The sequence below is a fragment of the Ochotona princeps genome, chromosome 15 (genome assembly GCF_030435755.1).
Source record: "Ochotona princeps isolate mOchPri1 chromosome 15, mOchPri1.hap1, whole genome shotgun sequence".
In the NCBI taxonomy this organism is placed as follows: Eukaryota; Metazoa; Chordata; class Mammalia; order Lagomorpha; family Ochotonidae; genus Ochotona; species Ochotona princeps.
Genome location: NC_080846.1, coordinates 2,259,249 through 2,287,100, shown reverse-complemented (window position 1 = coordinate 2,287,100; position 27,852 = coordinate 2,259,249). Strand labels below are relative to the sequence as shown.

The 27,852-nt window shown below is 49.1% G+C and overlaps 1 protein-coding gene across 1 annotated transcript in view; it reads left to right on the top strand.

The window, feature by feature from the left end:
- ATXN10 (ataxin 10) overlaps positions 1 to 27,852 on the top strand; it is a 134,888-nt gene that overhangs the window by 32,494 nt on the left and 74,542 nt on the right. Inside the window, exons 5-7 of the mRNA XM_004589717.3 lie at positions 2,219 to 2,377; positions 10,605 to 10,685; positions 20,934 to 21,099. Of these exons, the coding sequence (XP_004589774.3) occupies positions 2,219 to 2,377; positions 10,605 to 10,685; positions 20,934 to 21,099 (406 nt within the window). The remainder of the gene's footprint in view (positions 1 to 2,218; positions 2,378 to 10,604; positions 10,686 to 20,933; positions 21,100 to 27,852) is intronic.

Here is a 27,852-nt window from a genome sequence, read left to right as displayed (position 1 = left end):
GCTGTCTATTTGTTAAAGTTCATTGTACGGGTTAGATAATGAGTTTAAGTCTTAATAGGTTTTAAAAAGAGTTGAGCATCAAGGAGAAAGGTGAGCAGGAATTAAAGGTGTGCCAGGCTGAGGGATACACTGAGAGAAGCCCGCATGGGACCCAGGCCCTGGTGCCTGTGGCAGTGAGGAGCAGAGGGGTACACTGGGAGAAGCCCGCATGGGACCCAGGCCCTGGTGCCTGTGGCAGTGAGGAGCAGAGGGGCAGCTGGCTGTGTAAATGCCCCTCGTGGGGTAGTTCCTGTGTTACCTCTGCTGTTACTCTCACTCGTACAGTGCTACGATCCCCATTTGGACAGATAGGGACCTGAAGCTTATGGCCAGGAAATTTCATAGCTAGATTATGAGCCTAGTGCTGCTTCCTGGGGACCAATCCCATGCCGTCTGCTTTGTTTTTGTGGGTGGTTTGAGTTTGGCTGTGATGTTAGGAACACATGAGCTGCACTGTGACTCACGCCTAGCACACGGAGCCTGTCTTCTGCTTCCATACGTCGGGTTGAAAGTGTGTGCTGTCTGTCAGGCTTGCACTTGCCAGGAATTGTGCTTTGATGAGGAAAGGGAATTAGATTGCAACTGCAGAAGTAGATGTTTGTTTTTGAGAATTTATTCCTTTGAAGCATTCTGGGCACCCAGCCTCTGCTGTGTGCCAGGTTGTGAGCTGGAGGGTTGGTGGCCAGCAGTGGCACAGCTGCGTTGATCACTCACAGAGATTCTGAGCTTGGCGAGTGGGACAGAGGAGCAGAGCAGCACCTGGCGGCGGAGGGGAGCAGGGTGGCCTTCAGAGGAGGCTCTGAGGAGCCCCAGCCGACTCATCGCTCCGTACCTTGTGTTGCTTCTTCCTCACTAAGGCCCTTGGAAGAGAGAAGGGCTTCCATCACATCTGCTGGCTCACTCCCCAGGTGGCTGCAAGAGCCAGGGTTGGGCCGAAGCCAGGAGTCGGGAGCTTTTTCTGAGTCTCCCACATGGGTTCAGGGACCCAAGGACTTGGGCCATCCTCCGCTGCTTTCCCAGGCCATAAGCAGGGAATTGGATTGGAAATGTAACAGCCAGGACATGAAACCTATATGGGTTGCCAGCATTTGATAGCTTATTATGCTACAGCACAACACTCTCCTGTGTTTCATTTGAAGCTTTATTTTTTTTTTTTTAGAAAGGTTTACTTATTTGAAAGTCAGGATTACCAAGAGAGGTACAGAGGTGGCATGCCGGTGTAGAGGCAGCAGACTCAGTATGGGGTACCCTAACACAGGTCCCTGTATTTCAGTTTTTATATCAGAAAATGTACTTAAAGAGGTTATGTGGTTAATCTGTTTTTCTGACACAGAGAACCAGATTTGAATGCCAGTGTTGGCAGTTATTAGCTTTTTACCATCGGGCAAGTGGAGTGAGCATATCCTCTGTTGTAGTTAGCTTTCAGCAGAAGACTGTTGGAATGTTTCAAGGGAGAAAGCCAGATTGCCTGAGCCTTGGTGTCATTGACAGTCGAGGTTGTAGCTGCCTGGGCCCCTTGTATGGATGACCCCGCAGGGACAGCCGAGGTTGTAGCTGCCTGGGCCCCTTGTGTGGATGACCCCGCAGGGACAGCCGAGGTTGCAGCTGCCTGGGCCCCTTGTGTGGATGACCCCGCAGGGACAGTCGAGGTTGTAGCTGCCTGGGCCCCTTGTGTGGATGACCCCGCAGGGACAGTCGAGGTTGTAGGTGCCCTGGTCTCCCCCCATCCCCTTCTGTGTAGATGACCCCGCAGGGATAGACTGTCAACTCAAAGCTGTGTCTCTTGTCGCTACACTGTGTGTTCCTTGGATGTGCTATCCCTCAGGATCCCTGCAGGGATGCGTTTGTCTTTGAAAAGGTGTCATTTTTGGCCTGAATGTTGTGATGCTCTGGACGTGTGGTTGTTTTTGTCCTGTGCTTTAGTATTCTGTTATAGTTTTGCTTCTGAGTCCTGTGTCAACTTATGAGTGTAGGAGTAATGTTCTTGTTTAGAACACAGAATAGTGAAGTATTGTGCTTGTTGAATATATGGAATAATGAAATAATATGCTTGTTCCGTTTCATGAAATCTTCAGAACACCGCGCAGTGGATTTGCTGGTAGAGTTACTGTCATTGACATGTTCGGGTCGGATTTTATCACACTGTTAAGTTGATCTAACACTCTCATTTCTTTGGAAGCTCTTGCTTAAACCATCCAGACAGAAAGATTGTTGCCTATTCTTCCATGATCTTGTTCACCTCCCTCAATGCTGGAAGAATCAGCGACCTGGAAGAAAACCTCAACATTGCCATCAATGTCATAGAAGCTCACCAGAAGCAGCCTGAGTCAGAATGGCCGTAAGTATCTGGTTAGAAACGTAGCTGCCGAGGGACATCTTGGTACTGGTGGATGTTTTAGTCGTGGCTGTGCAGTTACATGACAGCCTAACATGTTGGCCTGGTTAGCGGAGTCTTGAAGCAGAACCTGTAGAACTTGTCAAGAGACGTGAAATCAGGTTTGCACTGGGCCTCGAAGGATAAGAACTTCTCAAGGTAGTCCTGAAGAGAGAGGGTTTTCTTAGTGTGTAAAGAATGTATGGAGTGCCTGGCCCCCGAATATTAGCATCAGTGACAGCTGGTGGAGTTGGCAGGTTGGCCCGTGTGGGTAAGGTACAGTGGTTCTCCTTGCTCCCCTGCCCCGGCATCAGGCTTGTGAGATGTTCCCTGTGTGTTGGCTTGGCTGGCACTGTCGGATTCTCTGACCTCACAAACTTTGGCCCAGCTGCAGGTTTGTGTACTTTGTCTTCTCCTGAGTTGCCGTGTCAAGCACACACACAGACCAAGGGTGACCAGGAAAGCTGCAGAAAACAACCCTCCTCTAGGGTGGGACAGCTTGTCCTTTAAGTGCCAGCCCCAGTGGCCCTTGCTGCACACACCGGAAGGCCTGGGTGATTGCAGTTGAATGTGAGGTGCTCTGTGGCTCAGAGCTGCTTCCTGGCAGCCTGTAGCTGCCCAGTATTCTGGGGGATGGGGCAGGAAGCTCACTGCATGGCCTGGATGGCCTGCCTGGGAAACAGGTGACATAAGAAGAGGGGGGTTCACAAGCCACCCTCTGGCCTTCCCCTGTTCCCGCCGTCAGATGAGCCACTGGTGAAGCTTGGGCATGTGCAGCCTCCGTGTTGTCCTGCGAGTGCCGGGGCAGCCTAGGGGACGCCCCCCAGTGTGTCCGACGATGTAGGGCAGGAGACACAAGTCTGCCGTTCTGTAGTCAGGGCTTGGAGATGCTAGGCCTGTTTCTTTTCTTTTTGTTTTTTTTTTAAGGTAGATTTATTAATTTGAAAGGCATAGAGACCGCCTGATCTTCTATCACTAGTTAACTCCTCAAATGGCTCTAGTGTCTGGGGCTGGGCCAGACTGAAAGCAGGAGCCTGGAGCTCCAGCTGGGTCCCCAGAGTGCAGGGCTGCAAGCACTATGCTGTTCTCTGCTGCTTTCCCAGGCCATTAGTAGGGAGCTGCGCCGGAAGTGTGGGAGCCAGGACTTGTACCTAGGCACATAAAGAATGCGTTAAGTTGGCAGGTTAGCTCTGTGCCACAACACTGCATCTTGTTGAGTGTCCTTGTTACTCTGTTTTTCAGTCTGTTTTCCAAAGTTAGTACTGCATTATCCTAATCACTGCAACGTAGTGGGAAGTTTTCGAGTTAGGAAGTTGGAGTCTTCTGGCTGTGTTTAACGTCTTGTAATGGTTTTGGGTCCTTTGTGTTTCCATATTAATTTTAGCATGATCTTTTCATTTTGTTCAGAGCAAAGTAGCTAGAATGATGATAGTGTTTGCTTATTCTGTAGGTCAGCCAGGGGTATTTGATCCGTGAACAGGAGATTCCTATCCTTACATTTGTACTTTAATTTCTCTGTTAATATTTGGTAGATTTACATATCTAGCACAGTTTGTTCTAAGTTGGTTTTGTGCTGTTACAAATGAGATTATTAGGCTAATTTCAGTTTGGTAAATAGGAATACCACTGATCAGTATACCCTATATCCTTCAGCCTTGCCCATTCTCATTTATTAGTTCCTTTGGAATTTTTGTGGTATTTCCAGCTAGGCTCTCAGTGGTTGCGGTGGCTGGGGCTGGGCCAGGCCATGCCAGGAGCATGGAGCTCTAAAGGGGCTTGTGTTTTGATGCAGGGCGTCTTCATTGCTTTCCTGGCCGCGTTCACGGGGACTGACGGGAAGCAGCATGTCTCCCGTGAGGTGCTGTCTCACACTCTTGGGCATATTGTGCTTTTATTTTCATCTCAAATTGTATTTTGATTTTCAGTGTTATTTTTCTTTTGGTTATTCAGGAGTTTGTTGTTTAATTTGTTCATATCTCTATTTCATAAGTGTCCTTTCATTATTGATTTCGATTTTTTTTAAAGATTTATTTTATTTTCATTACAAAGTCAGATATACAGAGAGGAGGAGAGACAGAGAGGAAGATCTTCCGTCTGATGATTCACTTCCCAAGTGAGTGCAATGGCCGGTGCTGCGCTGATCCGAAGCCAGGAGCCAGGAACCTCCTCCAGGTCTCCTACACGGGTGCAGGGTCCCAAGGCTTTGGGCCGACCTCGACTGCTTTCCCAGGCCACAAGCAGGGAGCTGGATGGGAAGCGGAGCTGCCGGGATTAGAACCGGTGCCCATGTGGGATCCCGGGGCGTTCAAAGCGAGGACTTTAGCCGCTAGGTCACGCCGCCGGGCCCTGATTTCCATTTTTACCCAGTGATTAGAATGCACTGCGGTGTGCCTTTGGCAGTGTTGAGGCTCGTCGTAGCGGCCTAGGAAAGGCTGCTCTGTCGTCTGGAGTGTGTCTTCAAGTCCTCGGCTTTCCTTCTTGATCTTCAGTATTTGAAACGAGTTGTTGACTGTTTCTCCTGCTCCTCCTTCTCTTGTTTCCGTGTAAGAGGGCAGCCGGAGTCAGCCAGCCAGTCAGCTCACTTAGAGACATTTGCTGCAGGTGAGTTGTAGCCCTAGTACTGGAGTCTGTATTTTGGCAGCATGGAATAAAAGGGAACATTTAAGAGCTATCTCAGGCTAGCTAGCAAAGATCATTAGTTGGAAACAATACAAGCAAAAGAAAAACCTAAAGTGATAGTGTTGACTGGGTTCCTGTCTTTCCAGGGGCTGAGCACAAGGGCTCTCCAGAAAGGTTCATGGAAAACCCATAGTAGGAAAAACACCTTGAATTTCAATTTTTGAATAAGTATTTTTGTATATTTTTAAAAATTATAAATATTTTTAGTACCAAAATAAACTTTAAATGTATATCTTAATCTCATTTTTCCATGGCCAAAAAATTTGTTTGCTTGCTTGTTATTTGTTTGTTTTTCTGTTTGAAAGGAGAGGCAGGAGGAGATCTTCCATCTGCTGGTTTAGTTCCCAAATGGCTGCAACAGCCAGGACTAAGCCACGCGGGAGCCAGCAGCCCAGGACTGGGTCTGGTTCTTCCATGTGCTTGGCCAGGGCCCAGGTGCGCGGACCGTCCTCACTGCTTTCCTAGGCGTGTTAGCAGGGAGCTAATTGCAAGTGGAGCAGCCGGAATTCAAACCTGTGCCCGGATGAGGTGACTTAGCCTGCTGTGCTGTAGTGCCCACCTTTTTCTTTGGCCTTTTCAAAAGTCACCTTGTACTTTTGCAAGCTGAAGCACAGGTGTATTAACCAGCTGGGTGCTGGCAGGCAGTGCTGATGGCCCTCTGCGCTCACTCTGTCATCCTTTCCTGCCCCAGTCCTGCTTCCAGGGAGGCACATGCTGCTTCCTGCGGCGGGCCAGCATAACTGTGGAACCAAGGTTCTCAAGTGAAGGTTTAGGTGTGTTCTTGAAAGAAACAGGATTCTGTTATCCAAAGAAGGAAAAAGCTACTCATGGGACAAAAGGAGTCAGACATTGGCAGAAACTCAGAGAACACTAGCAATTCCAGTCTGGGCACCATGGCTCAGTGGCTAAATGCTCATCTTGAATGTGCTGGGATCCCATATGGGCACCGGTTCATGTCTCGGCTGCTGCACTTCCCAGCTCTCTTCTATGGCCTGGGAAAAGAGTGGAGGATGGCCCACACCCAAGTGGGAGACCCAGAAGAGGCTCCTGGCTTCGGCTTTGAATCACTTCAGCTGTGGCTATTGCAGGCATTTGGGGAGGGAACCAGTGAATGGAGGAGCATGCACTCTCTCTTCCCTCTTGCTCTCCTTCTCAGTGGCTCTGCCTTTCACATATGAAATAAAGAAATATATAATTTTAAAGGGTGGCTAAAATGTGTGCATGCAGGGCTGGCACCATGCCATAGTAGGCTCAGTGTTGTCTGTGGTGCCAACATCCCATGTGGGCGTTGGTTTGTATCCCAGCTGCTCAACTTCTTATCCTGATCCAGCTCCCTGCTAATGTGCCAGATGAAAGTTGGAGTTCTTGGGGCTGTGCACCCACATGGGAGACCCAGAAGAAGCTCCTGGCTTTGCATCGGCACGGTTCAGGCTGTTGAGGCCATTTGATGAGTTGGCCAGCAGGTGGAAGATCTCTCTCTCTCTTTCTCTCTCTCTCTGTCTTTCCTCTCTTCTTTTCAAATAAAAATAAAATAGATCTTACTACCCAGAGACCTGGAAGTAGCTCTTCGTTCCTGGCTTCAGAGTGGCCGAGTTCCAGCCATGGTAGTCATTTGGGGGAGTGAACCAGTCAGTGGAAGATCTCTGTGTCTCTCCTTCTGTCTCTAAAAATCTGCGTTTGAAATAAAAATAAGTGGAATCTTTTTTAAAAAAGATATTAGTATTTGCATATTAGTATTTGGGAGATTGCAGCCACAATATATGTATTTTCAAAGTTATGACCCTTTTTTCAGGGAAAGAGGCATTGTCTCAAATCTCTAGACTTATTTTTTCTATAGTAGCAATGTTGCAAGCATTTAACCCATTGGTCATGGTTAACTATTTAAAGGATAAAGCTTATTTTCTTATTTTAAAATATAATTTGTGGGTTGGTGCTGCCATGCAGTCAGTTAAACCACAGGTCGCAATGCCAGCATTCCATGTGGGCACTGACTGGAGTCCTGGCTGCTCTGCTTTGATCCAGCTCCCTGTTGATGTGCCTGGGAAAGCAGTGAAAAATGACCCACATCCCTGGGCCCCTGCTGCCCACATGAGAGACCAGGAAGGGACTCCTGGGTTCTGTCTTTGGCCTGTCCCAGCCCTAGTTATTTATTTATTTTTTTAATTTTATTTTTAATATTGTTTACATGGTTGAAAGGGATGCATGCCCATGTGGCAGCCCTGGTTTTATTACAGCCATTTGCGGAGTGAACCAGTGGATGGAAGAGCTCTTTCTCTGTAACTCTGCCTTTGAAATAAATAAACAAAGCTTTGAGAGACAGGCAGGGAATAAGAACATGAACATGGAACACTGCTATTTTATTCCCCGGATGGCTGCAGCAGCCCTGGCCTCAAACCCTGGATCTGTGTGTATCACTCAAGGCTCCCGTGTTGGTGGGGGACCCGCCTTGGTCTTGCATCAGCAGGAGGCAGGAGTCGGAAGCTGAGCCAGGCTTGGAACCTAGGCACTCCAGCAGGGTATATGGCCCTAGTAGTCTCTAACTGCTATGTAAAATACCTGGTTTCACATTTTTTATAGGGTTATTTACTTTTTATTTGAAAAGCAGAATTACAGAGAAAGGAGAGAGAAAAAGAGAGATCAGGCGGTCATTCATCTTATGGTTCAGTGTCCAAAATGACCACGAGGCCAGATCTGGGCTGCTCCAAAGCTACAAGTGCTGTGGCCAAGTCGGGAGAATCCTGAGGATGCCTGCTAGGCTCACCCTACCCTCAGCTCCAGTTCCTGCACACTGGCAGGTACTGCAACCTGGTCTAACCTAGCCTGCCCTGTCCCTGGCTGGTGCGCACTGGCAGGTGCTGTAGCCTAGCCTGGCCTGGCCCTCCCTGTCCCTGTTCCTGGCTGGTGCGCACTGGCAGGTGCTGTAGCCTAGCCTGGCCTGGCCCTCCCTGTCCCTGTCCCTGGCTGGTGCGCACTGGCAGGTGCTGTAGCCTGGCCTGGCCCTCCCTGTCCCTGTTCCTGGCTTGTGCGCACTGGCAGGTGCTGTAGCCTAGCCTGGCCCTCCCTGTCCCTGTCCCTGGCTGGTGCGCACTGGCAGGTGCTGTAGCCTAGCCTGGCCTGGCCCTCCCTGTCCCTGTCCCTGGCTGGTGCGCACTGGCAGGTGCTACAGCATGGTCAGGGAGACCCTGAGAAACCTTTGCCCAGATCTGCCCTCACACATGCCAGCTGGTGATGTAGCCCAGCCTGGCCTGGCCAGCTCCAGCTTCATCTCCTGCATGAACTGGTGGGTATTTTGGCCTGGCTTGACCTGACCCAAGACCTGGCTCTCTAGTGCACCAGTAGGTACTGCAGCCGGCCTCCACCTTCCCCAGACCCAGGTCTGTTTGTATTTGCAGGTGCTGTGGTCTGGTTGGGGAGATCCCTGAGGATTCCTTTCAGGCATACCCCAGCCCCAGTCCAGCTGACCTGACTCCAGCCCCAGCTCATCTGTGCACTGGTAGCTGCTGTGGTCTGGCTCGGCCCACCTGTAGACCTGCTTTTGTACTGTTGGGTGCGGTGGTCTAGTCATGTCAGTCCCAAAGAGCCCCTACTCGACCTTCTCCCAAACACTGCTCTCACAAGCTCTGGCAGGTGCTGCAGCCCCTGGCTGTTGTGTGTGCAGATGGGTGCTTTAGCCTGACCCAGGGAGGCCCTCTGGATTTCCGCTCTAATGCACCCAGTTTCAGCTCTCTGGGTTTCCTGCAGCTGCAATGGCCCAGTCCGTGGAAACCCCCAGAAATCATATATGTCAAACAAGCCTTAAATAACCCCCATTCCAACTTGTCTCCAGTCCCCCAGCCCCAACACTTATGGTGGTATGGTGGCTCCGGCTGGCATGTGCCCATGATGGCATGGCGGGTGCTATTCCCCTTTGACCCCAGATCTTTTTTAAAAAAACAGTAAAAATGCAGTAGGTGACTCTGCTGGCACAGTGGTGTAATCAACACAGAGTTGGCATTCACCAGGCTGAGTGCCCACTAGCGTTTGGCTGTTTTTCTCCCAGCTGTGTAACACTTGCCTAGGCACAAGACAACCTAAGCCATTGCCAACAGCTGGGGTTTACTGTTTTTTAAAGATTGCTTATTAAAGGCAGAGTGAGGGAGAGATAAAGATGAAGTTAATTCATCTTTTCATGTAGTTTGAGAAGAGACCCAGAGTTTTCCCAGGTCATGTTAGAATGGTTATGGAATTTTGTCCCCAGGGAGCTGCCGCGGTGTTCCTGGAGTTCAGCAAAACTGTGCTCCTCGGGGAGCCAGACGCCCCGGATTGTTCCTGTCCTCCTGGGGTAGGGGTTGACTCTGTTGCACTCAGCACATGCTCTGAAGAGGCAGGTGCTCTGGGTGTCATCTGGATCCAGATGGAGCCTTGAGGCCTGGGTTTTTGAGTGACTCTCCTGGGGGCCAGAGGAGGAGTTCCATGTAGCTGGAGGCTGAGTTTGTGCCCTTTGGGATGCATGGATACATGTTGCAGCTTGATGAACTACCTAGACTTATGGGAAGCTGCTTGAAATTCTTATCATCTCTTACTATTAGAAACATTTTACATCAAAGTATTCATCAGCTGTTTTAAAGATCATTGAAGAAATAGAATGTATGTTGAGTTTGTCTTCTGTATGATGTGAGTATGTTTTGCTTCTTTAAGTATACTGGAAGACTTTCCATTATACTGGAAACGTGTAAGTGATGAGCCGTTTGTCAGGAGACTCTGTTACTGTAACTTTGTTAGGGTATAAATAGTATCTTTTAAGTTCTTAAAGTTTTTTGTCATATGGCTTCTGGTAAATAGGATTCAGAATTAATTAATATTATTCTGTCTTTTTAACTGTCACGGTGGTACTTTGAAGAAATATGCCTGTAATCTCTGCCTTGGGGCTTTCCTAAGTTGATGCCTTAAGTTCAGGTGAGCACGTCGCTTGACAGTGAGGATGTTTTTTTTGGTAACTTTAGAACTCTTAGAGTGGATCATCAAGCCAGGATCCATCACTGCCCTGTTGGCTTTTGTTTAAAAAGGCCTGGAATGTTCATTTCTTCGGATTAATTGGAGTACTAAGCTTCTGACTAACACGTGTGATATGTCTTGTGTATATGTGAACTCATAATTGAATTTCATTTTACGTTAGTCTACAAAACGAGTTTTAGCTCTTAGATAAAAATTGTGATAGGCCCTTCCTACTAGTTGAGTCAATAGATGGTTGAAAGTAAAGTGGAGAAAAATATCTTGAGTTTTCTCCCTTTCAGTGTTTTGAAAAGTGGTACTTGACACTCTTAAAATGTTTACGATGCCAGCAGCTCCAAAGCTCAGCGGGGTGCAGTGCAGCTTGCTGTGTGCAAGGTCGGCCGGGTGGCCGGGTGGCGTGGTGTCACTGGGTGGCGTGGTGTCACCGGGTGGCGTGGTGTCACCGGGTGGCGTGGTGTCACTGGGTGGCGTGGTGTCACTGTGTTCCTGTAACCATGCTGTTTTCTCCCTTTCCTCTTAGGTTCTTGATTATTACAGACCACTTTCTGAAAAGTCCGGAATTGGTACAAGCCATGTACTCCAAACTGAGCAATCAAGAAAGGTAACCCCAAACCAGTGTGGTTTTGAGTGTTTAGTGTTCCATATAGAGTAGCCTGTGCACATGCCTGAGAAGCTGTGTGGTTTCCTGCTTGGCACAGCGTCCCTCAGGACATGTTTCTATGTCAGTAATGGTTTTAAATTGGTTGGCTAACATTACATCTTAACCACAACAGGCAGCGATGGACGTACAATTGCAGGATCAGGTTGGTGCCATGATTCAGTAAAAGGCATATTTTAAAAAAAATGTTAAGAACAAAATGTATGCTTGTGCGTGACGTTGACGTGGTAGTTGTGTTTAAGGCATTTGTTCTTAGCACTGGTGTGATGATTTGGGATGACCTCTGCTAGGCTTGTTGTTTCTGATCGGCCATTGAGACGTCTGTCCATGGTCTCACACTGCCGAGTGTGAAGAGGAGCAAGCCAAGGGAGCACGTGACAGCGTGCCCCGCTCCCTCACGTAACCACAGCCCGTGCTCCCACCGGCTTGGAGGTTTTTGACTCGAATAAAACGATTTGGAGAATGCCTGTCATTCCAATACTGTGTATTCTTTCCAACCTTTGCAGAGATGTTGCCTTATAACAAAATTATTCAGAAATCACAGATGTACTAGTCGGAGACTTAAATGTGCTTCCATTCTGGTTGTAGGCCCTGGTTTTTAGACGCCAGTGGTCTTTGGAATTGCTCTCGTGGGTCTGGTCTGCGGCAGCTAAGCTGTATTTGCTTCTTTGTATGTAGCCTTTTGTTTAGTGGACTTTTTCATTTAGTGTATTCAACCAAAAAGGAAAATTTGTGATTTTAAATTTTGTTTAAAAATCCAGTTTCCCGAGTATATGCTTATTCCAATGTGGGGAGTAAATGATTTTTAAACATCAAATAAATAACATGATGTACAGTGCTACAATTTAATAATTGCTTTGTCGTACGGAACACCTGAATACTAAGAGAATGCATAGTTTAGTTGCATTTCATTGTTCAAGTTTATATTTTGTAAGATCAATTTCTCTGAAAGTTACACACACACACAGACACACACACAGGTGGAGGGTGCAGGGAGAGAGAATCTTCTGTCTGCTAAAACGGGAAGGAGAAAGAGAAGATGATTTGTCATCTGCTGGCTCACTTCCAGAATGGCCACACTAGCCAGGGCTGGGCCAAGCTGATGCCAGAGCCAGGAACTCTACCCAGGCCTCCCATGTGGCTGACACGTGTCCCAGGACTGAGGGCATAGTAGACTAGCACTGTGGTTGCCCCTTTGCAGGTGGGCGATTAGCCTGTGGGTACAAGATCAGTCATTGTTTTTTGTATTTCTACCAAATGATCTATTACACAACTAAATGAAAAGGATAGGCTGAAAGTTTCCATTTTCATTTATAAAAATATTGTGATGAATGGGTCCCTTCTTTATGCTTGGTTCTTCTCCCATGTGTTTGCTTTCCAGAGTGGAGGTGCTGGCATCACATACGTCACACCTGCTTATTGTCACTCAGAGCTGTTTGGTTGGTGCCACAGGGCAAAGATTTGATCCCTTTTCTGATGTGGCCACAGTTGAGACAGCACTGTACATCTGCTCAGAAAGCATGAATGAGTGAGTGGGTGTCTGTCTGCTCAGTGGAGCTCCTTGGAGAGATTGATGGCGGGCACTGAGTTAAAGCCTCAGTGTCCCTCTGCTGCTGCTCCCCGGTGGTCGGTGGCTCCCGACTAGTCCTGTCTCCTTCGCTGTCTCAGCATCTCACGCTTTTCCATCACTTGTCACCAGATTACTTGCCCTCGTGTCATCTTTAACATGACTTTGACACTACAGTCTTTATAAAAAATTATGGTGATGCACACATGATCTAAAATTTTCCTGTGATTACCTTTTAAAAAAAGATTCGTTTATTTTTTTATTGGAAAGTCAAATACACAGAGAGGAAGATTGTCTGTTCGCTGATTTACTCCCCAAGTAGCCACAACGGCTGAAGGTGAGCTGACCTGAAGCCAGGAGCCAGGAGCTTCTTCCGGGTCCTCCTGCATGGGTGCAGGGTCCCAAGGCCTTGGGCTGTCTTCTACTGCTTTCCCAGGCCACAGGCAGGAAGCTGGGTGGGAAGTAGAGTAGCCAGGCTATGAACCAGCGTCAGTTTGGGATCCCAGTGTGTGCAAGGTGAGGACTTAGGCCACTGTGCTACCGCACTGATGGACTTTCAGGCGGTTAGTGGTATGCAGTGTGTGGCCTGTCAGAACTCTTTTTTCTTGCAAATCTGAAATTCTTTCCCCCTCCTGAGACTGTTTAACGTCTCTTTCTACTCTGTCTCCACAGTGGCCGTTAGGTGCCTCACCTAAAGGGGATTAATCCCGCGCTGTCCATTCAATGCAGTGTTCCTGATGGTCACCGTGCGAGTGTGCTGTGCACGTGCGCGCACAGTGCAGCAGTGGTTAGGCGCTCACTGCGCCTGCCTGTTCTTCTGTTGATGTTCGCTTGGGGTGCTTTCCTCTTGGCCGTCCTAACGCTGCTCTGAACACGACGGGGAGAAGCTGGTGTTCCGAGTTGATGTTTTCTTGGGGTGCTTCCCTCTTGGCCGTCCTAACGCTGCTCTGAACACGACGGGGAGAAGCTGGCGTTCAGAATGCTCTAACTTTTGTTCTGACCATCTCTGTTAGCTTAGTCTGCCGCCTGTGTGGGTCTCACCCTGTCATGTCAGCACCACCTCAGGACAGGACCCAGTGACCTTGTGTTGTATGGCCACAAACTTACAGATGTAGGATTAAGAGAGAAACTTATTTTGGTACAGAAAAGTTTTGAGACACATACATAGTTATTGTGTAATATGTATTTCCGTGAAATTTTTAAAAATGTTAGTATTTATTTGAAGGCACTAGAGAGGGAGTGAGACCGAGTTGTCTGTCCTGGGGTTCATTCTCCAGATGACCACATGCCTAGGGCTATAACAGCAGCCCTGGTCTCAGCTGCTGAGACCAGCAGCCAGGAGCTTCATCTGAGTCTTCCACATTTGGGCCATTTTCCTCTGCTTTCCGAGGCCACAGGCAGGGAGCTGGATTGGAAGTGGAGCAGCCGGGACGTGAACCGGTGTCCATATGGCATTGCTGGCATTGTGGGCAGAGGCTTTACCTGCTGTATCACAGTGCAGCTTTTCGGGGTCCCTTGTGACAGCTCCCCTTCTTGCCAAGTCCCTATAGTGGAGCCACCTAAGTCTTCTCCAGTCCTGTCCTTTGCTTGACACTGTGTGTTTGTCCCTTCTCTGCTGGCATGCCTTGCCCATCACCGCCCCTCCTGGCTGGCAGACAAGCATGCTTTGTGGGTCCACACCAGGTGTTGCCTGCTTTTTATGCTATTTCTGGTGATTGTAGGCAAAATTTATTGTAACCCCATGTGTAAGTGTCATAAGTGTTTGCTTTCCTACTGAAGTAGTGTACTCAGGGACAAGAACTTTGCTAGTTTACTATCTTCAACACCTGCCAGAGTCAGGAGTGGAACGGAATAGGTGCCCATCCTGCTGACACGTCTTTTAGATTCCTCTTTTGATGGGCCAGGCAACAGAATGAGTGAGTGGGCAGCAGGTCTGACTTGGTGGGGACAGTGGAGCGAGGCCCAGTTCTTGACTTAGTGGCCGTGCTTGGCTTGGAGATTGCTGCTATGCTGCCTGTATTCCTGTGCAGTTGTTTTAAAAAGTTGTAATAGAAAACACACAATATAAGATTTGCTATCTTATCCCTGATTTCAGTACTTTGGTGATACTAAGCCAAGGAGAATTGCAGAATCATGCCACAGTTCCGTTTCTCACTTTTTGCGGGTCTCTGTACTGTTTCCGACAGTGGCTGGGTCCAACATTGTGCCGGGGTTTCAGGGTCTCTGCCTGCAGCCTGTGTGTGTGCACTGTTTTCTGAGTGGGCCTAAGGTAATGGATGCTAACTATCATGGGCAGTGGGAGTTATACAAATGGCACAAAAAATTGGTGCCAAGACTAAGTGAGATGCAGGGTGTCGGGGTGAGGAGGCGGTGGTGGGGCACTGGCAGGGCAGGGTGGGGCACTGGCCGGGCAGGGTGGACTCCTGGCTTCAGATCGGCTCAGCTCCAGCTGCTGCAGCCCTTGGGGAGTGAATCAACGGAGGAAAGATCTTCCTCTCTGTCTCTCCTCCTCTTTGTGTATCTGACTTTCCTTTAAAAAAATATATATATATTCCCTCAAATTATTTCACATGCAATTTTTAAAATAAAATATACCCTAATTTTGAAGTAGAATTCTGTTTCATCAGAAGTGCCCAGGAGGTAGAATGCTACTATTTGTCCTATTTTCTAAGAACTATTCCAGGTGGTTCCTTCTCAGCTGAAAGAAATGAATACTCCACAGTCCATTTCATTTTCCCTAACTGTGCAGTATATTTAGTACACATTTTTTGATGTGGGAGTGGGGACAAAAGAGGACTATAAAATTATCATTATTTACTTATTAAAGATGTATTTGAAAGGCAGTGTTAGAGCTTCCTTTTTTAAATAATAAATTCATTTTATTTTAGAGTTAGATCTTTCATCTGCTGATTCACTTTGCAGATGGCTGCAATGTTAGGAGAAGCATCTTTTAGGTCTCCCACGTGGTGCGGGGTCCCCAGCACTTGGGCCGTCTCCCACGTGGTGCGGGGTCCCCAGCACTTGGGCCATCCTCTGCTTTCCCGGGCTCATTAGCAGGAAGCTGTAATGCAAGTGGAGCAGCCAGGACTTGAGCTGGCACCTCTGTGGGATGCTGGTATTGCAAGAGGCAACTTAGATCTGCAGTGCCATGACACTGGCCCTATAAACGATTTTTTTAATAAAAGATTTGTTTTTATTTTTAGTGAAAAGACATAGTATTTATGGAGAGGAAAGAAAGAGAGAAAGATCTTCCATCCTCTGGTTCACTCACCAAATGGCTCCAATGGCTGCTGGAGCTGAGCCAATTCAAAGCCAGGAGCCAGGAGCCTCCTCCAGGTCTCCCACGTGGATGCAGGGTCCCAAGGCTTTGGGCCATCCTTTGCTGCTTTCCCAGTCCACAAGCAGGGAGCTGGATGGAAAGTGGAACAGCTGGGACACATACCAGCACCCATATGAGATCCCAGCACTTGCTAGGGGAGAATTTAGCCATTGAGCTGTGGCACTGGGCCACCCATAACAAAATTTCTTACTTGAGTTATGACTAGATAGGTTGTCCTCTGGGTGACTTGTTTAATTTAAGGGTTAACTGATGGTGAGAGGTCTGAGGAGTTGGAGAGATGGGCAGGGTTGTCCCAAAACCAGACCTAGTAGTGTTTAGACCAGCTCTTGGCAGTGGGAGCTGCTGACAGGTGACTGGTGGAGCCAAGCCGTCGAGCTGTCCTGTGTCCTTAGGTGACACCAAGCATCACGTGCAGTTTTCTGTTTTTTTCCTCCATGTTTTCCCTTTGCTGTCGCTCCCTGCCCACCTCCTGTCATGTCTCATGCTTCGCAGCACTTGCGCAGCACAGGACTGTGCGGGTAACAAGCCCAGGAGGCGGCTGACAGAAGCTGGCACCTTCTGCGTCGAGAAGGCAGAGCCTGCTGTCTGTAAGGTGTTTACGTCCTTCAGATGCGGCTCACTGACTTAGGCCACAGGACAGCTTTGCTCTCCTCCCCTGTGGCCTTTGGCTTCTGCCCCCCTGGCCAGCAGGTGCTTCCAGGTGCTTGACTCTCATTACAGCCTGTCTTGTCCCTTCCTCCACAGTGCTGTCGTGGCTGCCTGTGGTTTCATGTGGTGAAATGATCATTTTCTGTTACATGGCCAGCTGGTGCTAAGTTCCCTGAAGCCTGGGTCAGGACCGACTCCTGGCACAGGCGCCGCATTATCCGAAGCAGTTTAGAGTACAGCTTGCACAGACCTGGGGGACACACTGATTGTGGCTTCTTCCCTAGGGGACGTGAAAGGCCTGCCTGTGGGTTTGACAGGACTGCATTCTTTGTTACGGAATACATATGAAAAAGGGGAAGGAAGTGGATTCCTGAGATGAGGGTACTCGCCAGCTTGTCAGCGTGACTGAGCACTCTGAGCTCCTCCTGGTGCGGCCGGGAGGATCTCCCATCCTGCAGCTGGCGCTTCATTGCTTGCTGAAAGCAGGAACTAGTTCGTATTTTCTCTGTCCTCACCCTTGCCCTTCAGTCTTCTATTTTAAGGTTTATCTGTGATTTAATTGAAATAGAGATGGAGAGGAAGAGCTGCTTCATCCATTGGGGTGTTGCTGCCCAAATGGAGTGCAGTGCCAATGACTCGGGCTAGGGACCAAAGGACTTGGACTGCCTTCTGCTTTCCCAGGGGCGTTAGTCTAAGGGTCTAAGCCTGCCAGCAGGCCCCGAGGTCACCAGGGTGAGGCAGTGGTGTTCTTTAGCCCCAAGAACCACCAGAGAGAAGCTGGTGAGGAATGTGCGTTTAACATAAATCCCAGGGTTTTAGAGGTTACAGAAGGGGAGGGCAGGAGGGAATATTGCAGTGGTCCCGCCCACCCACGAAAAACACTGAATTGGCTAGATGACCTTCCGGTCATGTCAGGGGTCATGTTCCACGTGTAGGTATGGAAGCTGTGCCTCAGGTCATAGGCAGGTAAGCTCTAGGCCACGCTCATCAGGTGGTAGGAGCAATTGCCCACAGCAGCAGGGAGCTGATCTGCAGTGCAACAGCCGGACTCAACATGGGATTGTGTGGCAGGTGACAACTTAACCTATTGGGCCACAGTGTTGGCCCTGCCCCCCCACCCAAGTTTTATTCGTCTGAAGGGCTGAGTCACAGAGCGCCCTGGGCAGGCAGGACAGAGAGTGTCTTTGTTTTCATAAGAAATGTTGTGTGCGAACACACAGTAGCTACCACGTACACGTGGTGAGCTGCTCCCAGATTTGCTGGAACCTCGATGGCTACCCCTTTTCTGGGTGAGTCCCGGGGGTCTGTGTAGCGAGTCTGGGCCTCCCCTACTGCTCGCCATGTGGCTGGAGCTTAGGGGAGGAGCCAGGAGGGGCGGGACTGGGGCCTAAGGACTTGAGCCTCCGGCAGGCAGCCACCTTGCTGCCTGCGGGGGGGCCTTGGGATGGCCACGCCTCAAGCCTGGGAACACACAGTAGCTACCATGTACACGTGGTGAGCTGCTCCAGGTACGTGGTAGCTACTCCAGGGCGGCCAGTGCGCCATTTGGCGCCAGGCTCCGCCTGCTGGCCGCCCGGCCAGAGAGCTTTGGACTTTTGGTTCTTTGACCTTCTGCCTGGGAGGCTCCCTCCTGAACCCACAGTGCTTTGGGGCGTGAATGAGTCCTAAAGATTTTCCATTGCAGTAAATCATCCTCAGAAGAACCTGTAATCACTTTATAATGCAGATTATCGAACACCAGTTCATTCATGAACCAAAATCTGGACTTGTCCAGCAGGATGCCCCCTTGCCTAACCGGATGAGCGATCAGCAGAGGGGTCACAGTAGGCAGGATCATGACATTGACTGGCATTCGAAAACCATACCTGGTGGTAGAAGAGGTTGGGGATGTGTGGACCAAACCCCGTGGGAACTCTGACCCCACTGGATGGCTTAGGAGGGCTGTTGGAGACAAGGCAGGAGACGCCACAGGCTGTGGGATGTGCTAAGCTGACCCAGAACAACCACTGGCATGCTCAGTACTGGCCGGGAACTGGCCTGGTTGGGGAACTAGGGGAAGGCCCTGGCTGGGTGGAGTTTCCCAATAAGGGGCACAGGAGCTGGAAGGGGGCTGAGTTCTGGCCGGGTCACAGTTGCAATCTCCCTTGGCATAAGTGCCGATTGGGACAAGCCGCACCGTGCCGGGTTAGACCGCAGCACAGTTTGGTGCTCCAGAGGACCAGGGTGGATGAGGGACGGATTCGGCCAGGTTTCAACCCCAAATGAGCCATATATGAGCTATACGTGGGTATGGGCGAGCCGTGGCTGGGCTGAAACTTCCAACCGCAGGAACCAGAACGGGCTGAAGACCAGTTAAGAATGGCCGCTGCTCGTGCTGGGGCAAGAGATGGAAGGAGTGGTGCTGGCCCACGGACCTGCTGCATGTATGCGCGAAACATGACTCCAGGAGGGGTCTGATGGAGCAACCTGAACAGTTCCTCTGACAGGACACTGACCCTACAAATAAGCGCAGGAAGCATGGAGGTAAACAACCCAGAAGAGGCTATGGAAAGTGTCCCACTGGCATACATCTGGCTCGGGTTGAGGGCGGACCTGGCTGAGTCGGTTCGCGTCATCCACTGGAACCTGATCTGGGAACAGCTCAAAGTCTCTTTGGGGATCCCTTCAATCAAAATGGAGGAAACAGAACATTAACCAAGAAAAGATGGAAGATGGAGTAGATCAACCAACCACCTCAGCTATATGTTGACAGCGAAACACTGGGCAAGGGGAGACTCTATGATGGACTATGTCAATCAGTGGACTCTGCACCTGCCTCATTGCACCTGGATTGCTGCTGATGGTATGTTGGAGCTTTTGACGGAGCAGGATGATACTCTGCTGGCTCTGCCTTCAGACCAGAGGGGGTCTCCCTGAGAAGGTGTTGAATTTGACTGGACAATGGGACACTGGACTATATGTTTGTTATATGCTGGCAATGAGGGAATCCCAAATGAACTTGAGCTGTGGTTATGCAACGGGGTGGAGGAATCCACCATGGGGGGAGGGTTTGGGGAGGGGTGGGGAAAATCCCAGTACCTATGAAACTGTCACGTAATACAATGTAATTAATGTATAAATTAATTCAAAAAATGCAAAAAAAATATTAAAAAAAAAAAAGAAATGCTGTGTGCGGCTTTAAGATGTTTTCTCATTTGCCGAGCATCTCACAAACGGAAGCCTTCTGGTCTAGATGTGAATTGTACCTTTGAATTAAAATGTGCTTTAGAGCAAATGTCCTCTCTGATGAATAGTGAGATAAATTTCTCTGTGTTTCACCTATTTTCCTTGGGGAGAAGGAAAGGGATTGTTGCAGAGACACTTCAAGATTTGTTTGTTTGAAAGGCAGAATTACACACAGAGAGAGATCTTGTGTCTGTTGAGAGATCATCTCTCGCAGATGGTTCAGTCTGAAGTCCAGGAGCTTCTTTTGGGGCTCGCATAGGGTGCAGAGGCTAAGCGTTTGTCCACCCTCCGCTGCCTTTCCAGGCACATGAGCAGGATTGCAGGTGAAGTAGCCATGACACAAACCTGCACCCAATTGAACTCTGGTGCTATAGGTGGTGGCTTTTCCTGACATCACTGGTCTGGAGACATTTATTCATTAAGTTACACATTTTGATATTAAAAACTACGTGAGGACTAGCAAATGTGGAATTATTTCAACTAGCTAATCCTCCACCTCAGCATCGCATGTGGGCGCTGGTTCATGTCCTGACTGCTCCACTTCCCTTCCAGCTCCCTGCTTGTGGCCTGGGAAAGCAGTGGAGGACGGCCCAATGCATTGGGACCCTGCACCCACGTGGGAGACATGGGGGAAGCTCCTGGCTCCTGCCTGTGGAGTGGCTCTGCTCCGGCCATTGCAATCACTTGGAGAGTGAACTAACAGATGGAAGAGCTTTCTCTTTGTCCCTCCTTCTCTCTCTAAAATCTGCCTTTCCCATAGAAAGAAATAAGTCTTAATTATATATATGTATGTATAATTATATATGTATTTGAAAATATAAATATATAAATATTTGAAAATCAAATAAGCTGGTCTTTCAGTTTGTGTTTCTGTAAATACAGAAGGATGTCAGAAAGGAAAGGTAATAAGATGAGTGGTTTTAGCAGCTGGCGCGGAGCTGGAGCCCTGACTGGATTCTGCATGGCCGCAGGACACTGGGCCGTTACCAGCCTCATGATTCCGTGCTGAGCTGGGTTCACGGTGAGCCTCCAGGGGCATCGGTGACCAGTAAGGAGATGTGTGTCCAGAGTGCTTCCTAAGGCAGCAAGTAGTGAATAACGGAGTCCCCTGGGTTTCTGTTGGGCATGTATTTAGGGAACATTATGAAACGTGGAATTATTTCAGTTTTCCAAGTAATGGATAGAAAGGATGTTGAGATAGCTCCTGTTTCTGTAGTCAGGTCACGTCAGAGAAGTCAGGATTTATGAAATAATTGATGACGGCAATATTTATTCATGACGTGCCCTTCACAGGTAAGTGTGTGAGAGTGAGCACTGTAAGGTAACAATGTTTCCTTAAAACAGTCCCCGTGTTTTTAACTTGGACCATTTAGGCTGCATGCGTTCATACAGAATCCTGTGTGTTCTGCAGGGTCACGTTCTTAGATGTGGTCTTGGCCAAGCTGATGGCTGAGGAGCTTCTGGCCCCGGACGAGGTCACTGCGTTTCTGCGCCATGCCGAGTTGCTGGCTGGCTCCTTCGTGGACCAGTGCAGGACCGTGCTGAAGCTGATGTCTGAGTCGGACACCGAGGATGAGGTACGCACCATCCTTCCACCGGGGACAGGAAGAGCTTCTTATTCAGGCGCCTATGAGAATTCTTATGTAAGAGATTTTAGAAAAGGAAATAAGTAATATGTTCTTAGAATATACAGTCAGGGTCAGCAGCACCATATTCCTGCCATCCAAAGTGTGTGCTGGAATTCTGGCTCCTTCTCCAGTGGTCAGTGTTAGTCATGGCCTGTGCTCCTGGACACGTGCACACAGGGACCCCTGAGGGCGGCCTTGAGCGGCACTGGCCTCTCTGGATTCTCATTTTCTCTCTGACTCTGAGTTCAGGCAGGCATGCATTTGGGCTGTGATCTTTTTTTTTTTTTTTTTTTTTTTTTACAAGATTTATTTTATTTTTATTGGAAAGTCAGATATACAGAGAGGAAGATCTTCCCTCCGTTGATTCATTCCCCAGGCGGCTGCATCGCCCGAAACTGCGCTTATCTGAAGCCAGGAGCCCAGAGCCTCTTCCGAGTCTCCCACACAGGTGCAGAGTCTCTAGGGCTTGGGCCGCCCTCTGCTGCTTTCCCAGGCCGCAAGCTGGGAGCTGGGTGGGAAGTGGAGCTGCTGAGACATGAATCGGTGCCCACATGGACTGTTGCATTTATGAAGCTGTATGTATAATGGTTGCAGACACATGCTTTATTTTTAACGGATGCATAATTTTATTCGGTTATAGGGTGTATACATTTTTAAGGTTTTTGTACACATTTCTAGTCACCTTCGGTCAAGTCTGTCTTCTGTTAGGGAAGATTTCCAGTCATGCACCTTCCTACTCAGGTGTTCAGCACCTTTCTGCAGCAAACATGGCCTCGGTCACTGAGTGCTTACTGGTGTTTTATAGCTTTATTCTTATTTGAGAGGCAGAATTAGAGGAGACACACAGAAAGAGAGCTTCTCCATGTGCTGGTTCCCTCTGCGGAAGGCTGCAGTGGCCAGAAGGGTCAGTTTCCCAGGTCCCCGCGTGCAGGGCCAGCTCCGCTGCTCTCCCAGGTGCATTAGTAAGAGCTGGATGGGAGGACAAGCAGCTGGAGGCTTAGCCGGAGGCACCGTAGTGCTGGGCCTGAGTCCTATTCCTCACTGAGGGCTTAGCAGCCAGCTTTCAGTGAGTGTTCTGTGTCCGTCCTGTTCCCTGGCTTTCCTTTGGATCTTCTCTTCCCTTTTCGTCCCTCTGTCTTCAGGATAGCATTGCTGTTTCTTCGGAATACAACGAGGCAGTGAAAAGGAATGTCTGGAACATGGGGGAGGACTCACACAGTGGGTGAGGGAGAGGAGCCGGGACAATGACAGCAGTGTGGTGTGACTGCCTTTCTGTGGGGTTCTGGGCTGCCAGCCCCATCCCTCGGGACAGATTTCCTGTGGGTGTGGTGGGGAGGCGTGGCTGGGTTGCAGAGGCTCAGCAGGGAACTTTCTGGATAATGAAAATGTTAAGCTTAACTGTGAATTGTGCACTTATGGGAAATGTACGCTAGAGCATGTCAGTTATACCTCCATAGTACTGATTCACAGACATTTTAAGCAATAACAAAAGAGGTGGTTGTTGTGCTGATAGGAACAAACAAGCAGAGAGGGAGTGCCTGAAGGTGGTGTCACAGTCAGCTAATGGGGAAGTGGGTGGGAGGCTGGGACTCCACAGGGGAGGCGTGGGAGTCAGGATGAAGGCTGCTCTCGCCTGGACAGGTCTACATGGCCGGCAGAATTCCCTGCTGCTGCAGAGGCAGGTTTTGAGGGTGGCTGTTCCCCAGGAGTGTGCTTCTGTCAGGCCAGGCAGGTCTTCCAGTTCTGCTAGGAGGGAAAGCCACACTCAGATGCTTGCCTCTCCTCTCCCGAGACTGCCTTGGCTTCCAGCAGGACAAGCAGTAAGCAGGAGACAGAGAAAGGGCGGAAAGATGCTGTACTCGGGAAGTCACAGCTTCAGACTAGTCAGGGCATGGAGCCTTTGCCTGGAGGTGGGTCCAGTCCTGACTGCTGGGATGGCGGAGGGGTTGCCCCTGTAGTGGAGTGCCTGCACTCGGTTCCAGCTCTGCTTCTGACTCCAGCCTTCTGCTCATGCAGACCCTGGGAGGCAGTATTTCGGAAAACTTGTATTTTTCCTTCAGATAGTTTTTATCTGAAATGGAAAGCACTGTTATGTACTAGCAAAATAGAAGCTAGTAGGCAGATTTCTTAGGGAAACCGTAAGGTTGCACGTTTGGAAATTTATTACCTGTACATTCATGGCTTGTGCATATTAGTGTGTGTGTCTTAGAAGTTAGTAAGAGAGGCCAGTGCTGTGGCTCAACAGTTGATCTTCCGTCTGTGTTACCGGGATCACATGTGGGAGCCTGTTCTAGCTCTGGTTGCTCCACTTCCCTTCCAGCTCCCTGCTCATAGCCTGGAAAAGCAACAGAAGATGGCCCACGTTCCTGACCCCCGTGCCTATGTGGCAGAGCTGGAAGAGGCTCCTGGCTTCTTGGCTTCGGAGTGGCTCAGTTCTGGCCGTTGCAGATGTTTGGGGAAGAAATCAGTGTATTGAAGGTCTTTCTGTCTCTCTATAAATCTGCCTTTTCAATAAAAATACATCTTTTTTTAAAAAGTTAGTAAAAACATTAAAAGTTATTTAAAAAGCCATGGAGGTTTTTAAGAAACCTCTGAAGTCAGTGTTTAAATGTGCCATGTCCTCAGCTGTATGTTGGAGCTGTCTTGCGACTTCCAAGTGACTTGGTGTTGACGTCATCCACAGTAAAAAGAAGTATCCCCTGAAAGTGAGCAGGTGGTAGAGACCGTGGCTTCGCCCGCCTGCCCTCCCGTGCCCGCCCAGCTGGCTTACCAGGCTGGCTTACCAGGCTGGCTTACAGGAGTGCTGGGTCTCCACTCACGTTCTCATAAGGCCATGGTTAGAAAACCAGAGGGAAAAGAGCTGCGTTCGTAGCACCTGGCTTGTAGTTTATATAGTTGTTAGCTTTGATGTCTGTGGGTTTTTTTTTCATAAGTTGTTTATAAAGATAGTTTTGTATTCTTATATTAATGCACTGTTTTCTGTCTTTGATATGTATTTTTTTTCTACTACTTGTTTTCAGGTTTTGATGTGTTTTTATTAGGTCTGGCATGCCTGAAATTCCGTTTTCTGAATTTTTTTATTTTGTGAATATGGCCTTTACTCTGAAAGCGTAAACTATTACTTTTTTGCCTTACATTTTCTGATACTCATTATAACATCTGTTATGCCATAGATTGTTTAATATATGGAATACTATGTGGAATACATGAAAATGGCATTCTTTCATTCTGCTTACTGATAAAGACTTACATTTTTGTATTGTGCAAATCATGTTGTAAATAAAGCATTCTTGTTCAGTTCAAGGCATGAAGAGTAAACAGTTGCTCTTTTGCAGCCGTGCCTCCAGCTGTCTCCTGTTCCTGTCTGTGTACACGGCTTCTTTCTGCCTCCAGCTGTCTCCTGCTCCTCTGTCTGTGTACACTGCTTCTTTCTGCCTCCAGCTGTCTCCTGTTCCTGTCTGTGTACACTGCTTCTTTCTGCCTCCAGCTGTCTCCTGCTCCTCTGTCTGTACACTGCTTCTTTCTGCCTCCAGCTGTCTCCTGCTCCTGTCTGTGTACACTGCTTCTTTCTGCCTCCAGCTGTCTCCTGTTCCTCTGTCTGTGTACACTGCTTCTTTCTGCCTCCAGCTGTCTCCTGCTCCTGTCTGTGTACACTGCTTCTTTCTGCCTCCAGCTGTCTCCTGCCTGTGTACACTGCTTCTTTCTGCCTCCAGCTGTCTCCTGTTCCTCTGTCTGTGTACACTGCTTCTTTCTGCCTCCAGCTGTCTCCTGCTCCTGTCTGTGTACACTGCTTCTTTCTGCCTCCAGCTGTCTCCTGCTCCTCTGTCCGCGTACACTGCTTCTGTTCTTTCTGCCTCCAGCTGTCTCCTGCTCCTGTCTGCGTACACTGCTTCTGTTCTTTCTGCCTCCAGCTGTCTCCTGCTCCTCTGTCTGTGTACACTGCTTCTTTCTGCCTCCAGCTGTCTCCTGTTCCTGTCTGTGTACACTGCTTCTTTCTGCCTCCAGCTGTCTCCTGCTCCTGTCTGTGTACACTGCTTCTTTCTGCCTCCAGCTGTCTCCTGCTCCTCTGTCTGTGTACACTGCTTCTTTCTGCCTCCAGCTGTCTCCTGCTCCTGTCTGTGTACACTGCTTCTTTCTGCCTCCAGCTGTCTCCTGCCTGTGTACACTGCTTCTTTCTGCCTCCAGCTGTCTCCTGTTCCTCTGTCTGTGTACACTGCTTCTTTCTGCCTCCAGCTGTCTCCTGCTCCTGTCTGTGTACACTGCTTCTTTCTGCCTCCAGCTGTCTCCTGCTCCTCTGTCCGCGTACACTGCTTCTGTTCTTTCTGCCTCCAGCTGTCTCCTGCTCCTGTCTGCGTACACTGCTTCTGTTCTTTCTGCCTCCAGCTGTCTCCTGCTCCTCTGTCTGTGTACACTGCTTCTTTCTGCCTCCAGCTGTCTCCTGCTCCTGTCTGCGTACACTGCTTGTTCTTTCTGCCTCCAGCTGTCTCCTGTTCCTGTCTGTGTACACTGCTTCTTTCTGCCTCCAGCTGTCTCCTGCTCCTCTGTCTGTGTACACTGCTTCTTTCTGCCTCCAGCTGTCTCCTGCTCCTGTCTGCGTACACTGCTTCTTTCTGCCTCCAGCTGTCTCCTGCTCCTGTCTGCGTACACTGCTTCTTTCTGCCTCCAGCTGTCTCCTGCTCCTGTCTGTGTACACTGCTTGTTCTTTCTGCCTCCAGCTGTCTCCTGCTCCTGTCTGTGTACACTGCTTCTTTCTGCCTCCAGCTGTCTCCTGCTCCTCTGTCCGCGTACACTGCTTCTGTTCTTTCTGCCTCCAGCTGTCTCCTGCTCCTCTGTCTGTGTACACTGCTTCTTTCTGCCTCCAGCTGTCTCCTGTTCCTGTCTGTGTACACTGCTTCTTTCTGCCTCCAGCTGTCTCCTGCTCCTCTGTCTGTGTACACTGCTTCTTTCTGCCTCCAGCTGTCTCCTGTTCCTGTCTGTGTACACTGCTTCTTTCTGCCTCCAGCTGTCTCCTGCTCCTCTGTCCGCGTACACTGCTTCTTTCTGCCTCCAGCTGTCTCCTGCTCCTCTGTCCGCGTACACTGCTTCTTTCTGCCTCCAGCTGTCTCCTGCTCCTGTCTGTGTACACTGCTTCTTTCTGCCTCCAGCTGTCTCCTGCTCCTCTGTCTGTGTACACTGCTTCTTTCTGCCTCCAGCTGTCTCCTGTTCCTGTCTGTGTACACTGCTTCTTTCTGCCTCCAGCTGTCTCCTGTTCCTCTGTCCGCGTACACTGCTTCTTTCTGCCTCCAGCTGTCTCCTGCTCCTCTGTCTGTGTACACTGCTTCTTTCTGCCTCCAGCTGTCTCCTGCTCCTCTGTCCGCGTACACTGCTTCTTTCTGCCTCCAGCTGTCTCCTGCTCCTCTGTCCGCGTACACTGCTTCTTTCTGCCTCCAGCTGTCTCCTGCTCCTCTGTCCGCGTACACTGCTTCTTTCTGCCTCCAGCTGTCTCCTGTTCCTGTCTGTGTACACTGCTTCTTTCTGCCTCCAGCTGTCTCCTGCTCCTCTGTCCGCGTACACTGCTTCTTTCTGCCTCCAGCTGTCTCCTGCTCCTCTGTCCGCGTACACTGCTTCTTTCTGCCTCCAGCTGTCTCCTGCTCCTGTCTGTGTACACTGCTTCTTTCTGCCTCCAGCTGTCTCCTGCTCCTCTGTCTGTGTACACTGCTTCTTTCTGCCTCCAGCTGTCTCCTGTTCCTGTCTGTGTACACTGCTTCTTTCTGCCTCCAGCTGTCTCCTGTTCCTCTGTCTGTGTACACTGCTTGTTCTTTCTGCCTCCAGCTGTCTCCTGCTCCTGTCTGCGTACACTGCTTCTTTCTGCCTCCAGCTGTCTCCTGTTCCTGTCTGTGTACACTGCTTGTTCTTTCATCTCTGTGTATCCACAACAGACATGATTTCGTCTGCTTTCTTAGCCACGCTGCATATAGCATTCAACTTTTTTCATTTACTTGGGATATAACTGTTACATTTAGATGATGTATTGAACATTTTCATAGTTGACTGGCATTTCACTCTATCAGTACATTCATACTTTTTCATTTGTTCCCTACAGACAGTTTATTTGCTTTGAGGGTTTTTTTTAATCTTTACAAATAATATTACAGTAAGCATCCTGATACAAATTATACAGCTACCTTTGCAATTTTAGACAGGTAAACTGGGATTGTAAATTTTCAGAAGTTGAATTGCTGTGACAGAAAGTATGTATTTATAGCATTTGGAGAGATGTGTAAATAGCACCCAGTACAGTGTAAGACTGTATTTGGTATAATTCTGCACAAATTGGATTTAATTACCATTTCTCTCTGAAGTAATAATAAAAAAAAGAACAAGTTATATATTTATTTGCCAGGCAGAGTGACAGAAAATGAGGGAAGGATAGATAGCTGTACGTAATACGCCTTCCACCATCCAGTGGTTTATTTCCCAAATGACTGTAACAGCTGGAACTAAACTCACCAGGAGCCTCCTCCGGGTCTCCCGCACGGGTGCAGGGTCCCAGGGCTTGGGGCCGTCCACAATTGCTTTCCCAGGCCACAGGCAGGGAGCTGGATGGGAAGTGGGGTAGATAGGGCACAAACCGGCGCCCATATGGGATCCAGTGCTTGGAGGTGGAGGATCAAGTAATTGAGCCAACGTGCTGGTCCCTGATTTTTTATTTGAATGTGTTTT